Raw genomic sequence first — 23,364 nt, 5'->3', positions numbered from 1 at the left:
TGTAAAGCACAGACACCCCGAAGTTGAAAACGGACCTCAGGCGTTTTGGATTCTTTAAGAAAGTAATCTGATATAACAGAACTACATTTGTGCTGTAACACACAAGCCTTAAGTCATAACTGCAAAAGACTAGCAGATGTAATTGTTCCACATGAGAAACCAGACTGAGGTTTGACTGAGATCGAGGAACACAAACACTAGAGGATGCATACTACTAAAACATAGAGTCTGCCAGCTTCTAACCACTAACCACTGAATGCTGGAGTTGGTCAGCTAATAGTCTAACATTCAATCTGAACAGCTTTGCTATGTCCCCATTATGCAGTCTGACATTGTTTCATACTGTTTGAATTTTCTCTGACTCTGAGTGGCAGCTTTGAATGGGAATGTGGAATTTGAGTTTTGACAATGATGAAAAGCATCACAGCTAGTAAAGAACCATTGCATTAGACCATTATATTGCACTGTTGGTCATATAACATATTATATACTGTAACATGGATGGAAAACAATCTACTAAATCTTATTGCACATTTTTCTTCTTTTGCTTGGCCACTTCTTTTAAGTACCACTGAGCGGGAATCACTTGGTGGTAAAGTACTGGGGCATCACTCTGTGGTGATGTGACCTTTTATATTACAGGCCTAACCACAGTGTAGCCACATCAAATCATCAGTATTACAGCAGTGGTTTCCTCGTAGTCTGTCATCCGGCATCTACAAACATTTTATTTGCGGGCACAATCCTGCTGTGGACTGAATGGTAACCAATAGCACATGGGAGCCATGGAAGGGCAGATAGAAACTGGGAAAGGTATTTATGTGGTCAGAAAATGGTTCGAGAGTTCTGCTAACTAAACTGTCTGAGACAAATGTTATTGAAACATTTATCATTGTTCAGCGCTTTCAAAGAGAATATGAATTGTGTTCAGATTCAGATCACAATAACATTAAAAGGCTTTTATTTTCAGGGGCATCACCTTTATATTGAGAGACTTTGAACACTTACCTGGTGGTACTATGAAGATGCACCAAAACACCTGCCGTAAATAGTGAAAGCAGTGTTGGTTTGGAAAGACTGATTTCGACAATAAAGTGTTATTTTAAAATGACAGTGTGACAACATTAGTGTTTATAATCACAGACACTAAGAAACTGCTTGGCATTAAAATGCAAACATATAAAAACCTATTTTTAACCCACAACTGCATGAAGTTCGTGAAGCTTTGAAAGTTTAAAACGCAGCTTTTGCTGTGTGTCCAATTTAACCCTTTAATATCTTGGCTATTTTTTGAAATTCCCACCTCGACAAATACAAAACTGAGCCACTGTTGAGTCAAAAATCGAATCTTAATTTTAAGATTAGACTTAACTAACTGTTACGGGGTCATTGGATCAGATTGGGTTTGCCGTGTAATCTCGCCCTTCGGTGATCTGGGACATCGCAGAATACATGCTGTCATGCCGGCCATGCTTGTTGTCTTTTTTGAGATCTTGCAGTTCCAGCAAGAGAATGTAAACAGATGCAACAAAGTATTTTGCCAGACCAGAAGAGAAAACAAGAGACGGAGCTAAGCACGGCTTTTTGCACAGACCATCACTGTTCTAATCTAATGAGCTTCATGTTGTATTGCAAAGAAAATATATATTTTCTTACTTCCTTTATGTCTATTTATTAGGTTTTGTTGCACTGATGTAACCGGAGCCTTGTCGTCTCGTCTCTCTATATGCTGCACTGGATATAGCAGAGATGACAATAAGAAGTTTACTTTGACTTTGATGTTATTAATGTATTTTTTCTTGTCACCTCCGGCTGAAAACAGCTAAATAAAAGGACAGTGATCACAAAAACGTCATAGTGTTATCCTTAGTTATGCTGCAATAGGTGTAGGCTGCCGGGGGATTCTCATGATGCACTGAGCATTTCTTCTTCAGTCACCTTTCTCAATCACTATGTGTTAATAGACCTCTCTCCATTGAATCATACTTCCACAGCATGTCTTTTGTTCTGTCTTCCTTCTCTCACCCCAACCGGTTGTAGCAGATGGCTGCCCCACCCCCCCGAGCCTGGTTGTGCCGGAGGTTTCTTTCTGTTAAAAGGGAGTTTGTCCTTCCTACTGTTGCCAAAGTCGTTGCTCATCTTTGGGATTGTTGGGTTTTTCTCTGTATAGGGAGTGCAGAATTATTAGGCAAGTTGTATTTTTGAGGAATAATTTTATTATTGAACAACAACCATGTTCTCAATGAACCCAAAAAACTCATTAATATCAAAGCTGAATGTTTTTGGAAGTAGTTTTTAGTTTGTTTTTAGTTTTAGCTATTTTAGGGGGATATCTGTGTGTGCAGGTGACTATTACTGTGCATAATTATTAGGCAACTTAACAAAAAACAAATATATACCCATTTCAATTATTTATTTTTACCAGTGAAACCAATATAACATCTCCACATTCACAAATATACATTTCTGACATTCAAAAACAAAACAAAAACAAATCAGCAACCAATATAGCCACCTTTCTTTGCAAGGACACTCAAAAGCCTGCCATCCATGGATTCTGTCAGTGTTTTGATCTGTTCACCATCAACGTTGCGTGCAGCAGCAACCACAGCCTCCCAGACACTGTTCAGAGAGGTGTACTGTTTTCCCTCCTGGTAAATCTCACATTTGATGATGGACCACAGGTTCTCAATGGGGTTCAGATCAGGTGAACAAGGAGGCCATGTCATTAGTTTTTCTTCTTTTATACCCTTTCTTGCCAGCCACGCTGTGGAGTACTTGGACGCGTGTGATGGAGCATTGTGCTGCATGAAAATCATGTTTTTCTTGAAGGATGCAGACTTCTTCCTGTACCACTGCTTGAAGAAGGGGTCTTCCAGAAACTGGCAGTAGGACTGGGAGTTGAGCTTGACTCCATCCTCAACCCGAAAAGGCCCCACAAGCTCATCTTTGATGATACCAGCCCAAACCAGTACTCCACCTCCACCTTGCTGGCGTCTGAGTCGGACTGGAGCTCTCTGCCCTTTACCAATCCAGCCACGGGCCCATCCATCTGGCCCATCAAGACTCACTCTCATTTCATCAGTCCATAAAACCTTAGAAAAACCAGTCTTGAGATATTTCTTGGCCCAGTCTTGACGTTTCAGCTTGTGTGTCTTGTTCAGTGGTGGTCGTCTTTCAGCCTTTCTTACCTTGGCCATGTCTCTAAGTATTGCACACCTTGTGCTTTTGGGCACTCCAGTGATGTTGCAGCTCTGAAATATGGCCAAACTGGTGGCAAGTGGCATCTTGGCAGCTGCACGCTTGACTTTTCTCAGTTCATGGGCAGTTATTTTGTGCCTTGGTTTTTCCACACGCTTCTTGCGACCCTGTTGACTATTTTGAATGAAACGCTTGATTGTTCGATGATCACTCTTCAGAAGCTTTGCAATTTTGAGACTGCTGCATCCCTCTGCAAGATATCTCACTATTTTTGACTTTTCTGAGCCTGTCAAGTCCTTCTTTTGACCCATTTTGCCAAAGGAAAGGACGTTGCCTAATAATTATGCACACCTGATATAGGGTGTTGATGTCATTAGACCACACCCCTTCTCATTACAGGGATGCACATCACCTAATATGCTTAATTGGTAGTAGGCTTTCGAGCCTATACAGCTTGGAGTAAGACAACATGCATGAAGAGGATGATGTGGACAAAATACTCATTTGCCTAATAATTCTGCACTCCCTGTATGTATTATTGTAGGGTCTACAATATAAAGCGCCTTGAGGCAAATGTTGTTGTGATTCGGTGCTGTATAAATAAAACTGAATTGAACTGAGTAGAGACCAATGAACCTGTTTGACATTAAAATTATTATGACCAAAAACTTAAATCCTCTATTTATTGAAGCTTCAAGTAAGAACGGCCTGTCCACATAGCCTATTTTCACTGACAAATGTAACAATCAACTGTCATATATTCAACACTGCACGGTTTAGCTAGTGAGCCACTTTTTGCCAATGTGTTAATTACACTATTCAAGTCAACAAAATGACTTTCACTGAGCAGAAGTAGGAATTACAATAACAGATACACCTGAAAAAAAACAAAACAAAAAAAACAGAGACTCTAAAGTTATCACCCATGTTAAAAGTAATATCTGCTACAGGCAGAAAGCTTGTGTGAGTGAAGAGAAATAAAGACATCTGATATTGTCTCCCTCTCTTTCCTTATCACAGAAATAACAGCGAGATATAAAAGTTTCTACTTTTATATCTTGTTAGACATTCATTAGTCTGTTTCACACAACCTGGACCATTACCATAATATGAAAACACATCACTTACACACCCTCTCCTTCACATTTATGGCAACATAAAACAAACATGCTGTAAGCGTCCGCATTCACAAACAGGCTGACTCAAATACAGACGGAAGAATACATCCACACAGCACTAATGATGTCTGAACACACCAATTGTTACTATTAAAGTCAGACCGAGTTGTGAATGAATCATACTATAAAAACTGAAACGTTCCTCGAACTGAGACTTTAATAAGCCTCACGTCTCTGAAAACATATGCACATAGATAATGGATGATAATGAGTTAGGGGACAAAGATTTAACAACTGATATCAAGAAAGTGTCACCAGTTTCATTTGTACTTCATAGCCATTTGAGTTTCGCACAGAAAATTCATGACTTTTGTCAAAATTAAAAGATAAGACGCATATTAACCAGACCTCCTCAATACTACATGTAACGACAGCGGCATACAAAAAGCACCATAACTAAAAGACTGTTTAAAAAAAGAAAAAAAAGAAAAAAATAGAAAAGCCAAACAAAGTTTTACGTGGCTCTCTCGCGCTCTCTCTTCCTGGAGTAGCGGTTTGATGTAATAGTGAGTAATAACACCATTTCTGTGCCAAGGGCAGGCGCAAGGTCCCATCATGTGTGCGTTTTAATAGCAACACATTAAAATGGAGCAGCTTTCATTCTGGGTTCAGGACACGTAGGGCTTTCGTGACCACAGGGGCTTCAACAAAGGGAGCTGACGCAACGGCCTATCAAAGTTTGCCGTGCCTTGGATCTCCACAGGTGACACGACTGTCTTCACGAGTTGACAAGATTATGCTCAAAGAAGCCGCGCTGCTTTTCTTCGCAGGCGATTTTAGAAACTGTATATCACTTGGAGGAGTTTCGATCAGAAGACTTTCTTTTGGCTGTCGCTGGTTGCGGCTGGTTGGCATTGGAGGCTTCTCACCCTTTGTCTTTCCAGTGATGTCTCGTGCAGCACTGCATGTGCTTATCCTTACTTACTTTGAAGTCTCACATTTGCATCGGTGGAATCAGTGGACTTAATTATCTTCAGAGCAGAGTTACATTTCAGTTCAAACAGCAAGTGAAAGATAAAAGTTTTAGTAAATGTTTTTTCGCCTACTGTACACCTCAGGAAATAACGTGAGAAAATACAGATTTCTCTGCTGCTGCTTTGACAAAAAGCATTATGACCATCAATGAGTCAAAAGTGTAGTTTCCACAGTTCCTCCCCTCAGAAGCTTTTGTCTTTAATTCTATAACTTTATTTTTAAAAAAAGTGAAATAAGTACTTGTAATTCTAATGGATTGAAGATCATTAAAGACCGAGTGCGTTGCAAACAACACAAAATTCTGGATTTTTCCAATGCAAACTTGTTGTGTAACGTATACACACATCAAAAACGTTGTGGGTTTTTTTTTTTCTGAATAATATCATCCCCAAGAAACACAGGGTGAAAAAATTAGTTTGAGGCAGGGACCCAACACTTTCTCACTCCCAAAGCGTAACATTTTACGCTAAGTGACAAACCGTTGATATGTTACACTTCTGGGCACCTGACACGTTCATATATTACGAAATCAGAAAAATCAGGAAACAGGAAACTGCTTGGAATGAATACAGAAGAGGATTAGGGCCACTGGAAATAAAAGTGGGAACGTCTTTTTTTTTTTCATCTTTTACAGAATTCTGAGAAAAAAATCAGAGTTCTAGAAAAGAAGAAAAAAACTAGATGTCCCATAGTCCCATAACCCGGCGTGTGGCATAAGAACGTGGACGGTCACCTTTCGCGTTCCTCAGGAATGCCGCGGGACTTGACAAAATGTCACTGTATTACGCCTCGGGAGTGAGAACGTGCTGAGAGACCACATCTCAGGAAGTGGAGAGATCCTTTCAGAGACCCAGAGCGACGTCTACCTCTGTATCTAAACTAGTATTATTTTACTATTGCCATATCATTGTATATTTAGCACGGGAATGTCTTGAGCCACAGCACACCTGTAAATTGCAGCGGTCTGACTGGTCAGATCTGTTTATTCAGATCGGAAAAATCGGAAAAATCAAGCTTTTTTGAAAAAAAATAAACGCAGCAAATTTGTCCATTTAATCCAAAAACAGCTGCAAAAACAGGTGAGTTCAAAGATTATTTAAAAAACACAAACTTGCGTCCTTTTTAAGCTATAATGTATTATTTATATATTAGATTCATTAAAACACTGCTACACAATGAAAATTCAAAAATGAGGGCTAAATCATTTTATCACGCTTAAAATTCTCCTCAATTAAGGTGCTGTGATACGAGACCACAACTCAACCAGTTTAAAGAACTCACTTCTTTATTAAGGAAAAAAATCATCAGAGGTGGTTTCTATTAATTTCCAATGCAGCATCATTGTTAGTTAGTTATATTAAAAATGTTTCTGTTATTTGGAGCACACTCAGACTCATGTGAAAGGTCACCAAGCTCATTCCTGTCTTTCCATGAACCTGGAAACTTTTTCACATTAACTGTAGAAAATGTGACCAATGAGTCTGAGTGTGTTGCATTTTATTTCAGTTTTGATGCATTTGTGTGGGAGGGTGTCAAAAAAAAAAAGGCTGAATGTTTTTAATTATGTGTGTTACTCACACAGAGTGGATCAGACACCTGTAGAGTAATAGATGCCATTTACTCTCACATTCTACACTACAAAATGCTAAATGACCCAGTACTCCACAGTCAAGTACAAAGTGACAACTGTCAAAAAGCAGCTACACACAGAACAGCCGTACAAGCATCTGAAAGTATCCTAGCATGCTCTCTCACACATACACTATCTGTATATCTCAAAGCCGGTCATGTTCACAGTGGGTGGTACCAACTTTTAAGTGTGCAGCCTTAACAGGCAGACACACTTACTTACCTTGGTGATCTTGGGGTGGGTGCAGCGGCTGTTTCCAGATGTGGCGTGCATCCACCCTCCACCTTCTGCCAGCTGGAGGGGGAGGTGGGAATTGCCTCCTCCAGTGCACTCCTGCCTGAGGGAACACTTCCTGTCCTGAACACACCAACCGCACTCAAACCTGGGGTTGGCCTTCAGGCACATACCACAGCTGTCCCGCAATGCCCTGCACTTGTACAGGTGAGCTGGTGGAGAGACAGAAACATATGCAATAGGATTTGAGCTGTAATCAAACATTATTGTAAAGCAGTTGCTGTGAAGGATAAAATTATGGTCAAAGGGGTGAACAACAGTCATAATAATGGCTACCTTTGCTTGGTAGGAATTAATTTATGGCTATGGCATGTAAAGGTTTACACAAATGGCATGCTAGTCACCCCGTTTCCAAAATCAGTGTGAAAATGATGTTCTGTTGTCATTTTTGCTCATGTGTTTGAGATCATTATCCTGTTGCATGACCTACTTTAGGTAAGTGTAACTGTCAGACAGATGGCTTAACATCTGACACGAGAATACTGTGAACAGAGGGTTTATGGTCAACTCAGCAGCTGCAAGGTGCCCAGGTTCTGTGGCTGCAGAACACCACCGAGCTTGACAGAGGGTATGAGCTGTTTGTGCTGATGTGCTGTGTTTGAGTATTCAGGCCAAATATCTCCACTTTGGTCTCGCCTGTCCAATGGACGTTGTTCTAAAAGGCCTTTGGCTTTTTCAAATGCAATTTTGCAAAGTTAAGCCATGGTGACATGGTCTTTATCTTGGAAACCCTCCAGAAAAGCTAGACTTTTAGTTCTTTTTCTAATTGTGCTGTCTTGGATATTAAAATCTAAATTCTAAGGCCTGTATAGTCTGAGATATTTTTTTTTTAGTTTCTCTGAGCTGTGCACTGCATGGGAGGTGGATTTGGGATTTTGGACATTTTTCTTGGATGTTTACAATGTTTGATGAATGAACGCATAACCCTTTTCAGACTGCAGCAACAATTGCTTCTTTCAGATGATTGCTGATGGTAACGCACACCACAATGCTCCAGACCAGCAAACTGCCAAAACTCCTTTTTATTTTTAACATACAGTTGCTTGTGTTATGACCCAGGTCATTGGTGCTGTGTGGTGCTGTTACTGGAAGAGGGAATGAGGCCAGCTACAAATTGGGACCTGACTGGGCCGGCAGCCTCTCCTACTACTTCCTGTTTCCAGTGAGCTGCGCGTTTGGGGCCCTTGTGGCGTGTGACAGAGCTGAGCTGCAGTAAAAACAGTTTAGAGAGTCGTATCTGGACATGGTAGCTGTAGGGGTGGGAAGCCGTTTCTTTTACAACCTTCTACCCGAAACTTTTGAATCAACCCGAATCGGGTTGATTCACTATAGGCAAGTTAGTTCTGATTCATTTCCAGTGTATTTTGTTTGTTGTTTTGGCCATGCCCACCCTGATGCTCGCTACCTGTCAAGTTAATAAAATGACTAGTCATTGTAAAGCTGTGGCTGTGTGATTTACTACTTTTTATTATTTTTCTTGTGTTGCACTCCAGCCCCCCCCCCCCAGGCCGGTGTGTAACACTTGTGATTTGCACCATGTGGCTAAAAAAAACAAAAAACATTGACTAACAATTTTAGCTTGTTTAAATTAATAGAAAAATATCTTTTAGCGCCAAGCTAGCTCACAGCCCGATTTACAGGCTTTTATGCTAGGCTAAGCTAACTAACCACTGCCAAATTTTTCATTTAGCAAAGGCAGTCTTTACCTAATTTTTTAATTTAAGGAGAAAGCACTCCAGCAGACTTCCAAAAACAATAAATAAATGCTTCGTTTATGTATTCCAGGACCCTACATTTATCTTATTGAGCAGGCTATCTGTCATGTTTCAAATTTTGAGAAACGTTATATTCAGCATGATGTTCATGAAATATTTGATGAACAGAAAGTTTTTTAAGTTGTTCATTTGAAAGAAAGCAGCAGTGGCAAGAAAAAAAAAAGCAATCAGGAGTTTCTGTGTAGGAGGAAGAGAAAGAGCAAAGGAACAGCATAAATGAATGTTAATCACCCACACAACACCTAAAACCTTCAGTAGGTGATTATTACCACTCCGAGGCTGTGCCGATGAGAAAATAACTGTTTCCGCAGATAAATGGAGGGAAAAAAAATTAACAAGCCACCAAGAGGGATATCACAGAAATTAATTCAACAGGTAATGTCTTCAAACGCCAATAGGGAATTGATAATTTGTTGTGTTAAAAAAAACAACAACACATTCCTCCCCAAACTCTGCAGAGTGGGGAAAAAAGTCATTAAAAGTAAAACTGAATAAATAAAGAGATAAATAAATAAATTAAAACCTCAAACACCTAAGAAGTTGGAGGAGAGGGAGATGAAAGGAAGCAGGGAGGAGGATAAATTTTAGCTGTGCTTGTTAACAAAACAGCAACAAGGATTGTTATGAATTTAAAGATGGTGTGGGGCCCCGCGAGGCCGAGAGAATCAGAGAGAACACAGCGAGCCAAAAAAGGGAGAGGAAATGAGAGACAGAGAGAGACCTTATTCAACAGAGAGTGTGAGAGTCCATGCAAACAAGACAGCTGAACGTACCAGAAATGTTTTTTTGGTTTTCTTTTACTTCTGTTTTGTCATCTGCTTATCAGCATCATAATTATCACAGTCGCTGCAACATTGTCAAAACCTGCCGGCAGGTTTGTTTGCCGTCACACCAGTTAAACAGATGAAGTGGAAAAACAGAGATGGGGGGGGGGGGAGCACGAGAACATGTAACAAGCTCTTCCCGCCTTCTACTCTCTGTCAGACAGACAGCAGCCGGACTTCAAAGCGAGCCTCTTCCGTATCCATCTGCCCGCCTCGGCCCTCGGCTCGGCCTAATCTGATTAGCTACGGCTCGTCTTAAAAGTAGCGCGACGCTAATTAATCTGAACCAAATGAATGATTTAATTAACATTAACATCTCCACTTTACACCGGGGCAAATCTGGGCCGGCGCCGAGCGGCTCTGCCTCAGACGAATGACACGGCTCTGATTCAGGAAGAGGGAGACGGGGATGGAACTGGGAGGGATTATTAGAGGATGGAGAGAAGAAGAAGGGAAAAAAAGGAGGAGAACGCCTTTATGAAGACTGTATGAATGAGGACGGATTTAGAAAGCACGCTTTTAAGAAGCGTGCTGATGTTTGTGTTGTGTTTGAAGAGCAAACCGCTACCTTTGGATGCCTGCCTGCACGGATTCTCGCCAGGCACCACCACCTCGAAGTCGCAACAACAGGAACATTTGTGTCGAGTTCACACTGACATATACACCGCGTCGCAGATCCTTGGATTTCACACTCTCGGAGAAAAACGCCACTCCGTGTTATGCAAAGTACTCGCTGTGGCACACAGTCCCTGGGGCCCGATTCACAAGAGTTACCTGGATAATGTTTGCCATATCGTCAAAGCTGAATAATTGGATGTCAGAAACCCTATTATGAGTTTTATTCCAGGTTAAACCTGTAGAAACTTGTTAAAAAAAAAAGAGAAAAAATGTGCTATGTTCATAATTTGCAAAAATGACCCCCTCCCCCCTCCAAATTCTTCACAGCTTACACCTGTGAAGTGTTTATTTTCAAAGAATCAACCATGAGCTGTGAGGAAATGTGGGAATTAAAGCTAATAATGGATTATGTAACAAAAGCAGAGATTCTAACCCTTAAATAGTAAAAGCAATGTTACATTTCAGTCCTTTCTATAATTGTATATATTTCCCACCACTCTAGTTGATTTCAAACTTGTGTATTTCTTCCTCTTGCTGTGGCGTTGTGGATCATGCTTTTTGCACTATAGACCTCAGTTGAAAACTGTAAACCAGGGCTAAAAAAAGCACCAGCTCCCTGCAGCACTCTAAGAAGTTATATTACATTATATTAATCATCTTTAAAAGTTTGTCTTTTGACTGACAGAAAACAGAATTTAGCCTTCGAGAAATGGACTTTTTGCTAACTGCATTAGGGATCTCCATCCGGCTACTTGCCCGCTGGCCTTGTTACCCACTGAATTTAACCGCACACGCTGGTTTATGTGAAGCTGGACTTCTTCATTGTCATCCACTGCTGAATGATGCAGTGAAAGGAAACACACAAGCAGATTTGATTTAAGACAACAGAAACACTGTGTACCAAAGAACCTGCAAGTATTTTAATCTCTCCACAGTTTATTACCGAGGCCTTTCAAATCCAAACAGCAACAGCTGCCTAGAAAAAACAAATGGAATAAAACAATATTTCTAAGAGAGGATCTGTCATACTAATTTCCAGCATCATCTTTTTACTGTGGGTGGCTGAGGCTGGCTCAGGAGGAAGAGTAGGGCATCTAATCAGGAGGTTAGTGGTTTGTTCCCTGGCAGCTCCAGTCTGCATGCCAAAGTATCCTTGGGGTAAAAAGGTGCTTGTGTGAATGAGAGACGCTGTGTAAAGCTGTTAAGCAGAGTTGAAAAATAATAACCAGTCCATTTACTCTTAGACTCAACTAGAGTTGCTTTGCATGAGGCACAGTTCTAATTATCTTTGTGTTACAGTGAGCTTTACCAGAGCCCCTCAACTCATGCTCATGTAAAGCCAACCGGCTTTAAATCCACGTGAGCATCTACCAGTGTAAGCATATGCTGTACTAACACATCTGAAACAATTAGAACATGGTGAAGTTCATTGTTTTGTAATTTAATTCAAAAAGTAAAAAAAAAACAAAAAAACCCACTAAATTCTGTAGTCTACTTTATAACTAATCAAATTCAGGCTTGTGACAATCAGAAATCCTGTAGCTTCAATTATCACAGTATATGTTATACGAATAATTCCCAAGATCAATCAATATGGGGCAGGGATAGCTCAGTAGGTAGTGTGGTCGCCCCATGATCGGAAAGTCGAGGGTTTGAATCCACTAAACGGCTACCCTGATGTACCCCTGAGCAAGGTACCGTCCCTACACACTGCCCCCCAGGCGCCTGATTGGTGGCTGCTCACTTCTTCAGTGAATGGGTTAGATGCAGAGAGAGTATTTTCCCCACTGGGATCAATAAAGTATGCATTATTATTAAAAAAGGCCTTACAACGATGTCCATCTCCTGAAAAGTATGTTTCTGTACTTGGTTGGAGCCTCAGTGCACTCCTACCTTCTTCTAAGTTCTTGAATAGACTTTATTGGAAAGAAGGCTGCAGCCCTCCCTGTTGCTTCAATACCTTGCTTGGATCACATCACACTTTTCACTTCCAGTAAACTTCATATTAATATACAAATATTCATATTAATATACAAATGCACTAGTATATGACAGAAACAACAAAAAGCATACCAGATCCATTTTAGCATCTATGCAATTATATAATTGTGGCTTAAAAACATTTACAATACATTAAGAGTCAAATGTCAGGCAGCACACGCAATCAAATATTTCACCTATAACCTTCCCAAAATCATGAAACTCCAGCGGTGAATACCCAAAGGTAACAGGTAACACAAACACAAAACTTTGATAGTTTGACAAATCTTAAATACACACAAACATGCTAACACTGTGGCCTTGCACAAACACAGAACCATCAGAGTTTTGTGTTACCTGTTACCTATTCAATGCTGGATTTACTATCAGCCTTTAGGATACATATATTACTGTAAATTCCTAAAAAAAACTCATGTCCAATGCTTAAAAATGTCAAAAACTTGTGTAAAACTAAAAGTCATTAAGCAAATAATCTGAATTTATACCCAAAATTTGAGCCGGCACAGCGAAGTAAAAAAGAAATTAATCAAGCATAGTGTTCAACAACTAAAACTAAATTTTTCATTCAGGAATGGAAGTAAAAAACTGTAATTTGGCATCGCAATTAAAAAAAAATAATAATGTGCTTTACTATTTTACAATTTTTTTCCCCGCTTTGTTGTAAAACGGTGAAATTTGAAAATCCATGGATAACAACAGTAATTATATTTTAGCATTCAAAATGTAATTTCAGTTAAAGAGTGTGCTCATACTGGTGGATTAACCACGATACAAACATAACAAATTATTTTGGTGATTACCAGTACAGTTAATTTAGGTCAGATTTGGCATAAACATACATCGGTTAATACTATATGGTCCAAACTCCTACTGTGTTTGAGACCTCATCTTAATTTTATTGCTGTAGTGACTGTTAGTGGTAGCAAATGTCATTATTACATTGTTTCTTCAGAATATGGATGTCTCAACAATCTTTATTATTTGATGGAGTAGCTCATTGCTCAAAGAGCAGCACCTGCAGATTCTCTGATAAATGTGGGTCTGTATTGCTTCCTTGACACTCTTCACAGTTAAAAAGTCATTAAATCTACAGTTAAAAATTACAGCAATGACTCCATCAAGCTGATTGGATAAAAATGCGATCATTTAGTTCATCGCGACAGCTACAATATTGCGCCGCACGTGCCAAACGCAGCAGGTTTAATCCCCGAGGAGGATGTCTCGGCACAGGCGGAAAACCTTAAAAGAGGAAATTTTAAACAAAAAAACACGGCACAGGCAGGAGAATTAGGTCGTGACCAATATGCAGCTAATTTCCGAGCCATCTGAAAGTGAATGGCACGTCTAACATCTGTCAAAAAGAGGTCAGATACAGCACAAAGGCTGCCAGATTAAAATGTGCAAGGGTGTCAGTTTTTTAAGAGCGAAAACAAAACGCGAGACAGAAAGCAGCAGAGAGGGTTCGTTCATCTGAGGCTGCACGTGCATCCGCAGCCAAAGACTGTATGACACACTTGAGAGCAAGACTTTTATTATCTTGTGTAATGGGACGTCTAAAATCATTAGCCTCTACCACCCAATATATTACACTTGATAAAGAATTTAGAATTGGTAATTGTTTTCCACTTCATGCACAAATAGCGATTAAAAATAATAAATCCCATCCCTCCATGTCGCTTTCTGTTTTTCTTTATCAATCCCTTTACTCACATCTACACCCCCACACCCACACCCCGCCATTACGTAGCGCATTTATCAACCTGTCATCCACCCATCGCTCTTCCTCTTCATCCTTTCTTCTGCCTATTGCGTTCTCCATTTGTTTATCTTCCTCTCTAACATCCATCCCTATTAATTTCTGCGTTGGGATGTTTGTTTGTTATCATCGCTATCCATCAATCACTCCCTCTGCCCCTCTTTTCTTCTTTTAAATCCCTAATTCGTGAACAGTGTTTTGCCAAACCACTGGTACACTTTCACCTTTCTCCCTGACGGTCTGTCAAAAATGAAATTGCAGATTTCTTACGGAGGAGGACAGCTGCACACGCTTGTTGTTGCTTCGCAGAAAATCATTACAAGCAAATAAACAAGCGGGGCCGATTCGTCTTCTTTTTTTTTTCTTGCAGTAACAATGCTTACATGCTTCCCCAAGGGGAGATGACAATAAAGAAGGAGGCGTCAGAGAAGCACAGAAAAGAGAAAGCTCTCTACCTTGAATGTTGAACGGGTTGTCGATGACAAAGTTTCCATTCCACACCACAGACAGGTCAACCGGCAGGTCGCTGATGTCGCTGCCCTCGTAGTCGTACTGCAGGGAAGAGAAAAACAAGACCAGGAACGCGTGAGAAATTGTTCTTCTATAATGGATTGAATGCAAATTGGGAATTGTGTGGGATATAGTGTCATCTGCATAGTGATTCAGCCAGACTTGCTCGTTGCAGGCAGGGAAAGAGCGAAAGAACGCACGCGAGCGGAATTCCATATCCGCCAAAACAGACATATTTCATGGATGCACGTAGAGAAAAACAAAAAACAGATGGGTTACAGTTGAACGGGCATGGAAGAATGCAGGCGGACGAGGGGAGGGAGAGAGGCGATGCGGAAAAGGAGAGGTGGTCAAAGACGGCAAGGCAGCCAGAAATCAAAGAGTGCTATGTATGTGAGAGGACCTTATTCATTTACACATGAGCTAAGTGGTGGGATGAGGGTAAGCGAAAGATAAGATACGGAGCGGTGTAAAGTGAAATTGGCATTTCCAATTTGCTCACTGACACACTGGATTTGGTAGATGGAGCTCAGGCATGCTGTATGGGCAATGGGGCCTGAGACATGCGCACACACACACACACAAACTTGTGATACAAACTGAACTTTTCTCCACTACTGTGGAGTTGATCTGCTGTTGTTGTTCACATCTGCTGGACAAAGTTAATAAACTCCTTTTTCTTAAACCCCCCCCCCCCCCCAATTGGAATTGCGATTGCTGCCGGGATTACTCTTAGCATCTGTTTTATTCCAATTCAGGACCTCATACTTGCTGTGGGGAGGAGGTTGAAGGAAATAATAATGTGATACTTGAGTGTTTTAAAATAAGAATAAAAATGCTGTTTTGTCGCGAAGAGCAGGTTTTTTTGCTAGTGTCATTTTTAAACCTTCTTAATCCCCAAAATTCTCTCCATCAAGGAAACGCTTGTCCAGGCTTCGCTCTTGATCTTGATATCTAGTGTCCTTCTTCTCCATCTCTGGCTACAAGATTCCTTTTCTTCTGCTCACTTATAGACAGTTACTCCAGTTGTTCCGCTGTCTATGACTTCATCTACTTGGGGAAAGCTGCCAGAAGTCACTAGTCTTTTTCCAGATTTGGTTGTACAACCCACTATTCACATTTGTATCCCGAGGCTGACAGAACTGCAGAGTGAAAGCAATTAAAAGCTTATGGGGAACCAAACTAAATGCGAATGCGCCCTTGTTCTATGGCCACAACACTACATTGTACAATCAATGATACAAACTTCCCTAGTGTCCATTTAAGGCAGGCTAAAGACTGAATTTTGGGGTTATATGACTGCTTTACATTTACCTCTCAAAGACAATCTTTTATAAAGAGTAAGATCAATAACATACAAACATACTAACCTTTGAAATAAACAGATTTGCTTTGATAGAGTAGTCACAGCTTCAGTTATGCTTCTAATGAAAAAGATGAAATACATGGACAAGTTGAGGAAAAAGAAAAACACAAACACGGGGGGAAAAAAAAAAATCAAAGGGAACATTGTAAGCAGCCAGAGAAGAAAAAATGTGGGATTCCTGGATCTTTATTGAGACAATACGATGATGTGATGAACAATGAACCAATGAAACCACAGGATTCTGGGAGGTCAACAGCTCCAGAGAGGAGAGCTTCAACCAGAAGCACTTCTGTCACAAAGAAAAGGCTGACTGAACATATTCCCTTCCCACTAGTTCAATGTGACCCTGACGCACCATGCATGAAGTAGGCTGTTGACTTTATTAGTAACACTATTACATCCCACTGGTTGAAGGACTGTCTATGGAAACCCAATGAAACCACACGACCCACTCGCACACACATCCCCACACACTACCTTTCTTCTCTCTGCGGCGTGGCCCCCATTAAACTTTAAGAGTTTCGACTTGTCAGCCTTCCCCAAAACACTGGGCAGGCTTGTTCCCTTGTCAGTCTCTGCCCACCCCGCTGCCTGCCACATCATGCTTTATTCATGCTGTCACATGGTTTAAAATGCTGACACAAACCACATTGTGACACCGTGCCACCCAGTCACACTGAGCATCACCCACTGTCTAACTCGCTTCCTGGGGGACGCTCCGGAGTCCCAGAAAAATGGTAAGCTGATTTAACGCTGAAAAAATAAGACAGGAGGGGAGATGGAAGCCAGGGGAGAAGAGGAAACACAAAGAGACAGAAGCAGCAGAGGAGGAAGCTAAAACCACTTTAGAAATAAAGTCATTAAACAACAGGTATGCCAAGGGCCTGCAAAGCTGAAGTTCAAAAAATTTAGTAAATCAAAATGCGATTATGCACATTTTGCCATTTTAAAAACTGCAATTTAGCATTACTCACACACCCACACTGTAAAGCTAATGTCAATCCTGATATGATGTTTACACTATGAGGTTATCATGCTCAAATAAATAATGATATTTACTCGTTAGACACTGAAGATAAAGTAGAGCTGAATTTGATGGGACTGTCATCAGGTACACAGACACATGTGTTACAATGGAAAATAAGTGGACCAGTTATATTTTGGCCTGCTGATTGGACTAGATCGTTAATCAGGGGAGTTGTTAGGATTCATTGTTAGAGGAATGTAAATCAAATCAAATCAATGCTACGCTGGTCACAGCTTTTCTCTGTGGTTACGTGGCCTAACCTGACAAACTGCCACTGCGTCACGATACTACTGGGATCAAAGTTGGAACCAGTGATGTCAGTGGTTATGGGAGGGGCTACAACAGAAACTGATGCTTGTTCTATCCTTCATGATGTTCTTCCTGTAGAATACAAGCCGGGTGATGCATCAGCCTGTGTTAGCTATTTGCTGATATATCAGTAGCAACATTTATAATAGCCGATAAAATATATTTTTAAAAAGGACAGAAGAGATGTGAGAAACACCCTTCAACTTTGTTATGAATGTTGCATAGTTTATCCACCAGAGGGCACAATGCAACTTCCTTGGTGCTAACATGCATTTCATTTTCGAACACCACAAATGCAACAAGCAGCTGAGCTGGGCAGAAAGTAAATGAGTAATACAAGAAGACTCATGAATAATTGCACATATCAAATGTTAAAGGTAATCAATTTTTAAAAAAATGCCTCCATCAAAATATCAAATACTTAAATCACCAAATATCAATATCAGTTGTAATATACTACATCGCCTTGGCTCGTCTACAAAATTTATTGCCACATAATGTTTGATTGTCACTGTCTATATGCAGGCTGCCATCAAGGAAGAACTGGCAACCAACCTGCACCACAGTGAAAACCAGTAAAAAGAATAACTTAATAAGAAATTGGTTTTATAACCTAATAAACATGTTTTTCCTCAGATAAATCAAAATGCTTGATTAACAAAAAAAAAGAATGTCAGAAGTTAACCTGCCCTCCAAATGACTGTTTTTTACTTGTTGGCAAAACATCACATTAATTTGATCATAATTCTTACAAAAAAAAATCAAAACCACATTCTTGGCTTCACGAGGAATGATTGTTGTCTTTTGTTCTCGTGATTATCAAGTTCTCCTGAATTCAATCATTCTTTTGTGTCTTTGCCATGCTGCTCTGAAGAACTTCTTCATTCTTCAGTCTAATTTAAACACCGAGTGCAGCGATACACAAACAAGTAGCCAGCATTTTTTTTTGTTGTTGTTATTTTCTAAATGCCAAAGAAAATGACTTCAGACTGAAAAGTTTTCTCTTACTTAATAGAAATGTACACAGTCAGATTATTTAAGTAACATGAGATAAGGTTTAAGCATGTAACTGACTCTTCCATCTCAGATTGGTGGTACTGCTGCTGCCAGAAACACTGGTGTACTGGTGGAACCCCATATGTGAAAGTTGCTCTTTCCCTACTGAGAGGCCCCTCTGCTGGCCTACTGTCCCGCCTTTCCTCCCCTGAGTGCACAGAGCTGCTGGAGATGAGTAATCAGACTCATTACTAAAGCCTCTGGCCAGCTCCTTCATGTCACTGCATGTAATTAATCTACCTGAGACAACTCTCAGTGTAGGTCCCCCTAGGGAGGAGAGCAGAGGAGAGGAGGAAAAAAGAGGATGTGGTAGATGAAAGTTAGGTGGATGGAGAGAAGCTAAAGAGCAGATAAGGGGAAAGTGAGAGGAGTGGTATTAGCAACGGAGAGCAGGGATTAACAAGGACACAAGGGCAGCAATGTAGAGGCAAAGAATAAAGAGAGGAAAGGCGATGAGAGTCAGTATGGGTTGACAAGTAGAGGAAAAGAAGAACAGGTGGGGGAGTAAGAGGGAGAGAACAGGGGCAAAAAGAAAAAAATTAGTAGAGGACAGTGGTAGGAAGAGAAGTTTAACCATGGAGGAGATAAGGGACAAGAGAGGCATAGAGAGGAGGATGGGCGATGAGAGGGGACAAGGGAGGGAGGGGAGGTGACAAGAGGAGAAAAAAGAAGAGGGAAGGGGAGGAGGTGTAAAAAGTACAAGGTGAGCACAAAGCCGTCCCTGGCCTCATTACAGTAACACACCAGCCTGGCTCAGGTTCATTCGTTATCTGCTTCTGCACTCATTTATTCTCTTGCTACATGAATCGTCTCCATGGATTGCATGTCTCTATGGATTGTATGAATAGATATGGGCTGTGTGTGTGTGTGTGTGTGTGTGTGTGTGTGTGTGTGTGTGTGTGTGTGTGTGTGTGTGTGTGTGTGTGTGTGTGCATGAGAGAGAGAGGGAGACCAAGGGAGCATGCGAGCATCTGAGGAACCGAAAAGTGCCGATGTTAACGAAACAGAGCAGCTGGCTGGAGAGAGGGGCAGAGCTAGAAAAAGCAAGACATGCACACATTTATGTGTGTGTGTCTGTGTCCATGTGCAGGTCACACTCATGTAATTAGTCATGTTGAAGGATACCTGAGTATGTGTTAAAAATATACTACTAGTGCACACACACACACAGACACATATACACTCAGCAAGTCCTCCTTTACAGTTCTACCCAATTTAATACGGGATTATCAAATAATAATAAACTGCATATGTTTAATTTTGGCTTTTGCACTGAAGAAAATAGATACCGCATCCCCTTTAATGGATGATACAACTAATTTCCCCAGTATTAAGATCACAGAGAACGTATGGTATACAGGCTACTGTAAACACTGTGTGCATGGAAGTGCAGTTAATTAGCGTCAGCAAACACGTTTTATCACAAATGTAATGGTGACCTAATTACATGCAGAACAAGAACAAAGTAAATGTAGGCTACTTAAGAGAGAGAGAATACACAGGAACAACAGTTATACCCAGCAACCTGACAAAGAGCGAAGCAGAAAAAACAGACTAAATAATCACTAAAGGAAGATGGATAATAAGGCACAGGAGAACTCAGTCAAGACCATAATGAGGGTGGGGAAAGGAACTAAGCAGGTATGTAAAAGCAAAGAGAGCCACCTTCAAAATAAAACAGGAAGAAACTGAATGACAAAGTCATTTTAGACAAACCGTTGAATGCAGATAGTGAGATCACAGAAGGCACTGAGAAAAAGTAACCAAAACAGTAACTCAAAGGGAGAAAAAAGCTAAGGATTATAACAGAAACTAGGGATAATATCTTAGACCTTGAAAGTGAAGACTGCTCATCACTGCCTTTGTCCACTTTTAAGGCTCTGGCTGTCGGGCTACCCATGTCCATGTTGTGGTAATGTTCTTTCTGGCTCAAAATTACTTTAAATCATTCATGAGATATTTTTAAGATACGTTTGACAGATTAACGGCCAACAAGTCATTTACAAAAGGTTAAATATGGCCAACAGTTTTTTGGCAATTACTGAAAATCACTTCATGGCACAACTATTGGTTTAACATCATGCTGGGTTCTTTGCTAGCTTTGTGTTAGCATGCTACCTGTGCAGATGCTTGCTAATAGTTGCTGTTGTGATAGCAGGATAACGTGGTCCTTTCTGTCATTGAGCCAGTTTGCACTTTTTTTTCATAGTTTGCTTGTTTTTTCATGCAATAAAAAAAAACAAAAAACAACAGTAACATCTAAATAGCCACTCCCAAAACGTTTAACACCCCTCCACCATTGTTGTCCTCCCTCCATATAAACTGAAATCAGCTTGTTGTAGCCCAAGTGTGCAGGAAGGAAAAGACACTTTTGATGTTTTTGGTTTCTTCCGACCCACTTGCCGTGTAGGTAACTGTCTTGCAAGTAACGACATAATTGTAACTAAAGTGTGATTACTGAACAAAACGGGTATATGTGTGTATGTTCATATATATGTGTGTGTGTGTGTGTGTGCGCATATATATATGAGGTACTGTATATATATTGAGGTTAAAATAGCTATTACCAATATAAAATCAAGTTTGTATCCGTACAGTGAATTGTTTAGTTGTCATCTTTATTTAAAAAGTATTTCTCCTCAAAACACAAGACATTGTGCATTTTTTCTTTATCAAGGTGTTTTTATGTAGCCAAACTAAGCTTTTTAGGCATACTCGGGCAACAAACAATATGTTGTTTAATTTATTTTGTAGCAACATAATAAGTGGGAGGAACTGCCAACTAGATGAATATTTTCACTGCTTGGAACATTACCTTTTACAATAAAAACAATATTACTGAGCACAGAATCATAGTAATGCCCTGCTGACAACTGTTATAGCCTGGAGTTTACAATAGTTATTGTAGGATCCTGAGGGGTGCATATCAAGGAGGTTTGTGGAGGTTGAGTAGCCAGTCCCATGGAGCTGTGTTTTTCAGTTAAACTGCACCGTTTGTTTAATGACACAGTGCTTTACTCTTAGTTAAGCGTGGACAATTGGGTGTTTTAATGTTAGATTATTTTACCTGTGACAATATGGGTGCAGTAGGTTTACAGATTGTTGGTTTACTCATTACTGAAGTGGGGGTTTTACACAAAGCCCTGCCATCTTACTGAACTTTGTCTAGTGTAACTCTCCTCTTTATTGTTTTCATTCAAGTTGAAAGTCAGAAGTGATCCAATTTGTTTTTCACTGCATCCAGCACAATAACTTGAGCTGCAACTGCCAATTATGGATCTCACTTAAAGTTATGTGAAAATTAAGAAGTAGGTGTTTGTTAAATTTGAAACTTTTGTAAGTGAAGTAGATCTAACTCCAAAAAAATAATCAGAAAAAGATTAAAAATAAAACTTTACTTGCATTTCTTTTTACTGAACCCCTCCAAAGTGGTTTAAAATAATATAGAGATCTAAATAACAATATATAATCTGCAAAAATGAACAAACTAAGTAAGCAGTAAGTTAATTACATACAAATACTTTATTTTGGAGTGCTTTATACTTATCAGTTTTAAATAGGAGGTAGTTTTTAAAAATCTTTTATTATATTCCATATACATATATGCATGTATATTCTTACTTAAAACATAGCATGTATTGTTATTGATTAGACCAGGCACTACTTGTCGAAAAATTGACTACTGTATATAAAGCAATAAGTACTACGGTAATATGGAGTGATATAATGGTATTAGCAATCACGAGACAATTTTTCTCATATAGGACTTTTATTTTTGATTTAAGCATATTTTACTATTTTACCTGTGTGAGATATTCAGCGCAAGTTTTTAGGTTGAAACAGTTTATTTCCATACTGCAGTATCACTACTACTAAAACACCTACTCTGCCACTCCTTACAGTCCTCTGTGAATGAAGGACACACCCATTACTTTTCCAAAATGTGATTAGCTTAGCAAATTAGTTGCATTTCAAAAATATTTTTACGATAAACCACTGCAGGACGAAATCATTACACTACATTGCACTGCAGAGGTATTAGCTGTGCACTCTATAACAGGTTTGTGAAAGTTAGGAAAAGTCTCCCCCTCTCTTACGGCTAGCCCAATTTGTGGACCGTGAACATTCAGTTGAACACAGTCTGTCATCCTCCCAAAATTTACTGTGCTGCTCAGAACTGTGCCAGATGCATATACTTATAGCAGGAAGATAATACACACAGCTATACACACACAACATTTGATAGCCTATGTGTGTCAGTGTAATAAATCATGTAAAGCAGGTTGCTGGTTGTTGCTGATGCTACAGTCTCTGTCTGCTCCACATGATTAGGAAGAGGATCATGTGGAGAATCTCCATATGTCTGCTTCACGTTAGGCTTGCAAACCCCTGGGGAGGCTCTGTGTGTGCATGCGTGGGTGTGTGTGTGTTTGCCCATGAACAAACCAGTAGGTATCCTCGCAGCCTGCATGCATTGCACCTGTGTGCGAATGTGCACGCTACCATGTGTTTTCCTGTGAATATTTCAGTGTGCACGCATACTGCAGGTCCCTCATGTATTTGAGTATGCAAGTTCAATGTTTCAGTGTTTGGTGAGGGGCTAAATAATGCACAAAGAGACAGTAAGATTGAATGGATGAGTGTACATCTACTGCTGGCTAATTTTCTCTGTGATTTATTACCCTCTACTACCCCAGTCACAGCCAGCTGTGATACATATACACAAAATCCCTACAGAGAATACTGGAGACAATGCTAGCCGGAGTGCAGGTTCTCAATCACAGATAGATCTTCTGTTTGGTGATTCTCTCTATTTATGTTTCCATTCTCATTTTTTTCTATGC

The 23,364-nt window shown here is 40.1% G+C and overlaps 1 protein-coding gene across 2 annotated transcripts in view; it reads right to left on the bottom strand.

Moving 5' to 3' along the window:
- Positions 1–23,364, bottom strand: part of LOC146645063 (plexin-A1-like) — a 316,025-nt gene that overhangs the window by 82,720 nt on the left and 209,941 nt on the right. For both annotated transcript variants that reach the window (XM_085393236.1, XM_085393237.1), the window contains exons 11-12: positions 14,708–14,804; positions 7,207–7,430 (exon numbers count right to left, since the gene is read on the bottom strand). In XM_085393236.1, the coding sequence (XP_085249362.1) occupies positions 7,207–7,430; positions 14,708–14,804 (321 nt within the window). The remainder of the gene's footprint in view (positions 1–7,206; positions 7,431–14,707; positions 14,805–23,364) is intronic.

This window comes from Rhamphochromis longiceps, linkage group LG20, assembly GCF_057381845.1.
Source record: "Rhamphochromis longiceps isolate RC_006_pf linkage group LG20, R_longiceps_female_GT1.1, whole genome shotgun sequence".
NCBI classification, from domain to species: Eukaryota; Metazoa; Chordata; class Actinopteri; order Cichliformes; family Cichlidae; genus Rhamphochromis; species Rhamphochromis longiceps.
The sequence above is the reverse complement of the archived record's forward strand: the minus strand, read 5'-3'. Positions and strand labels throughout refer to the sequence as shown.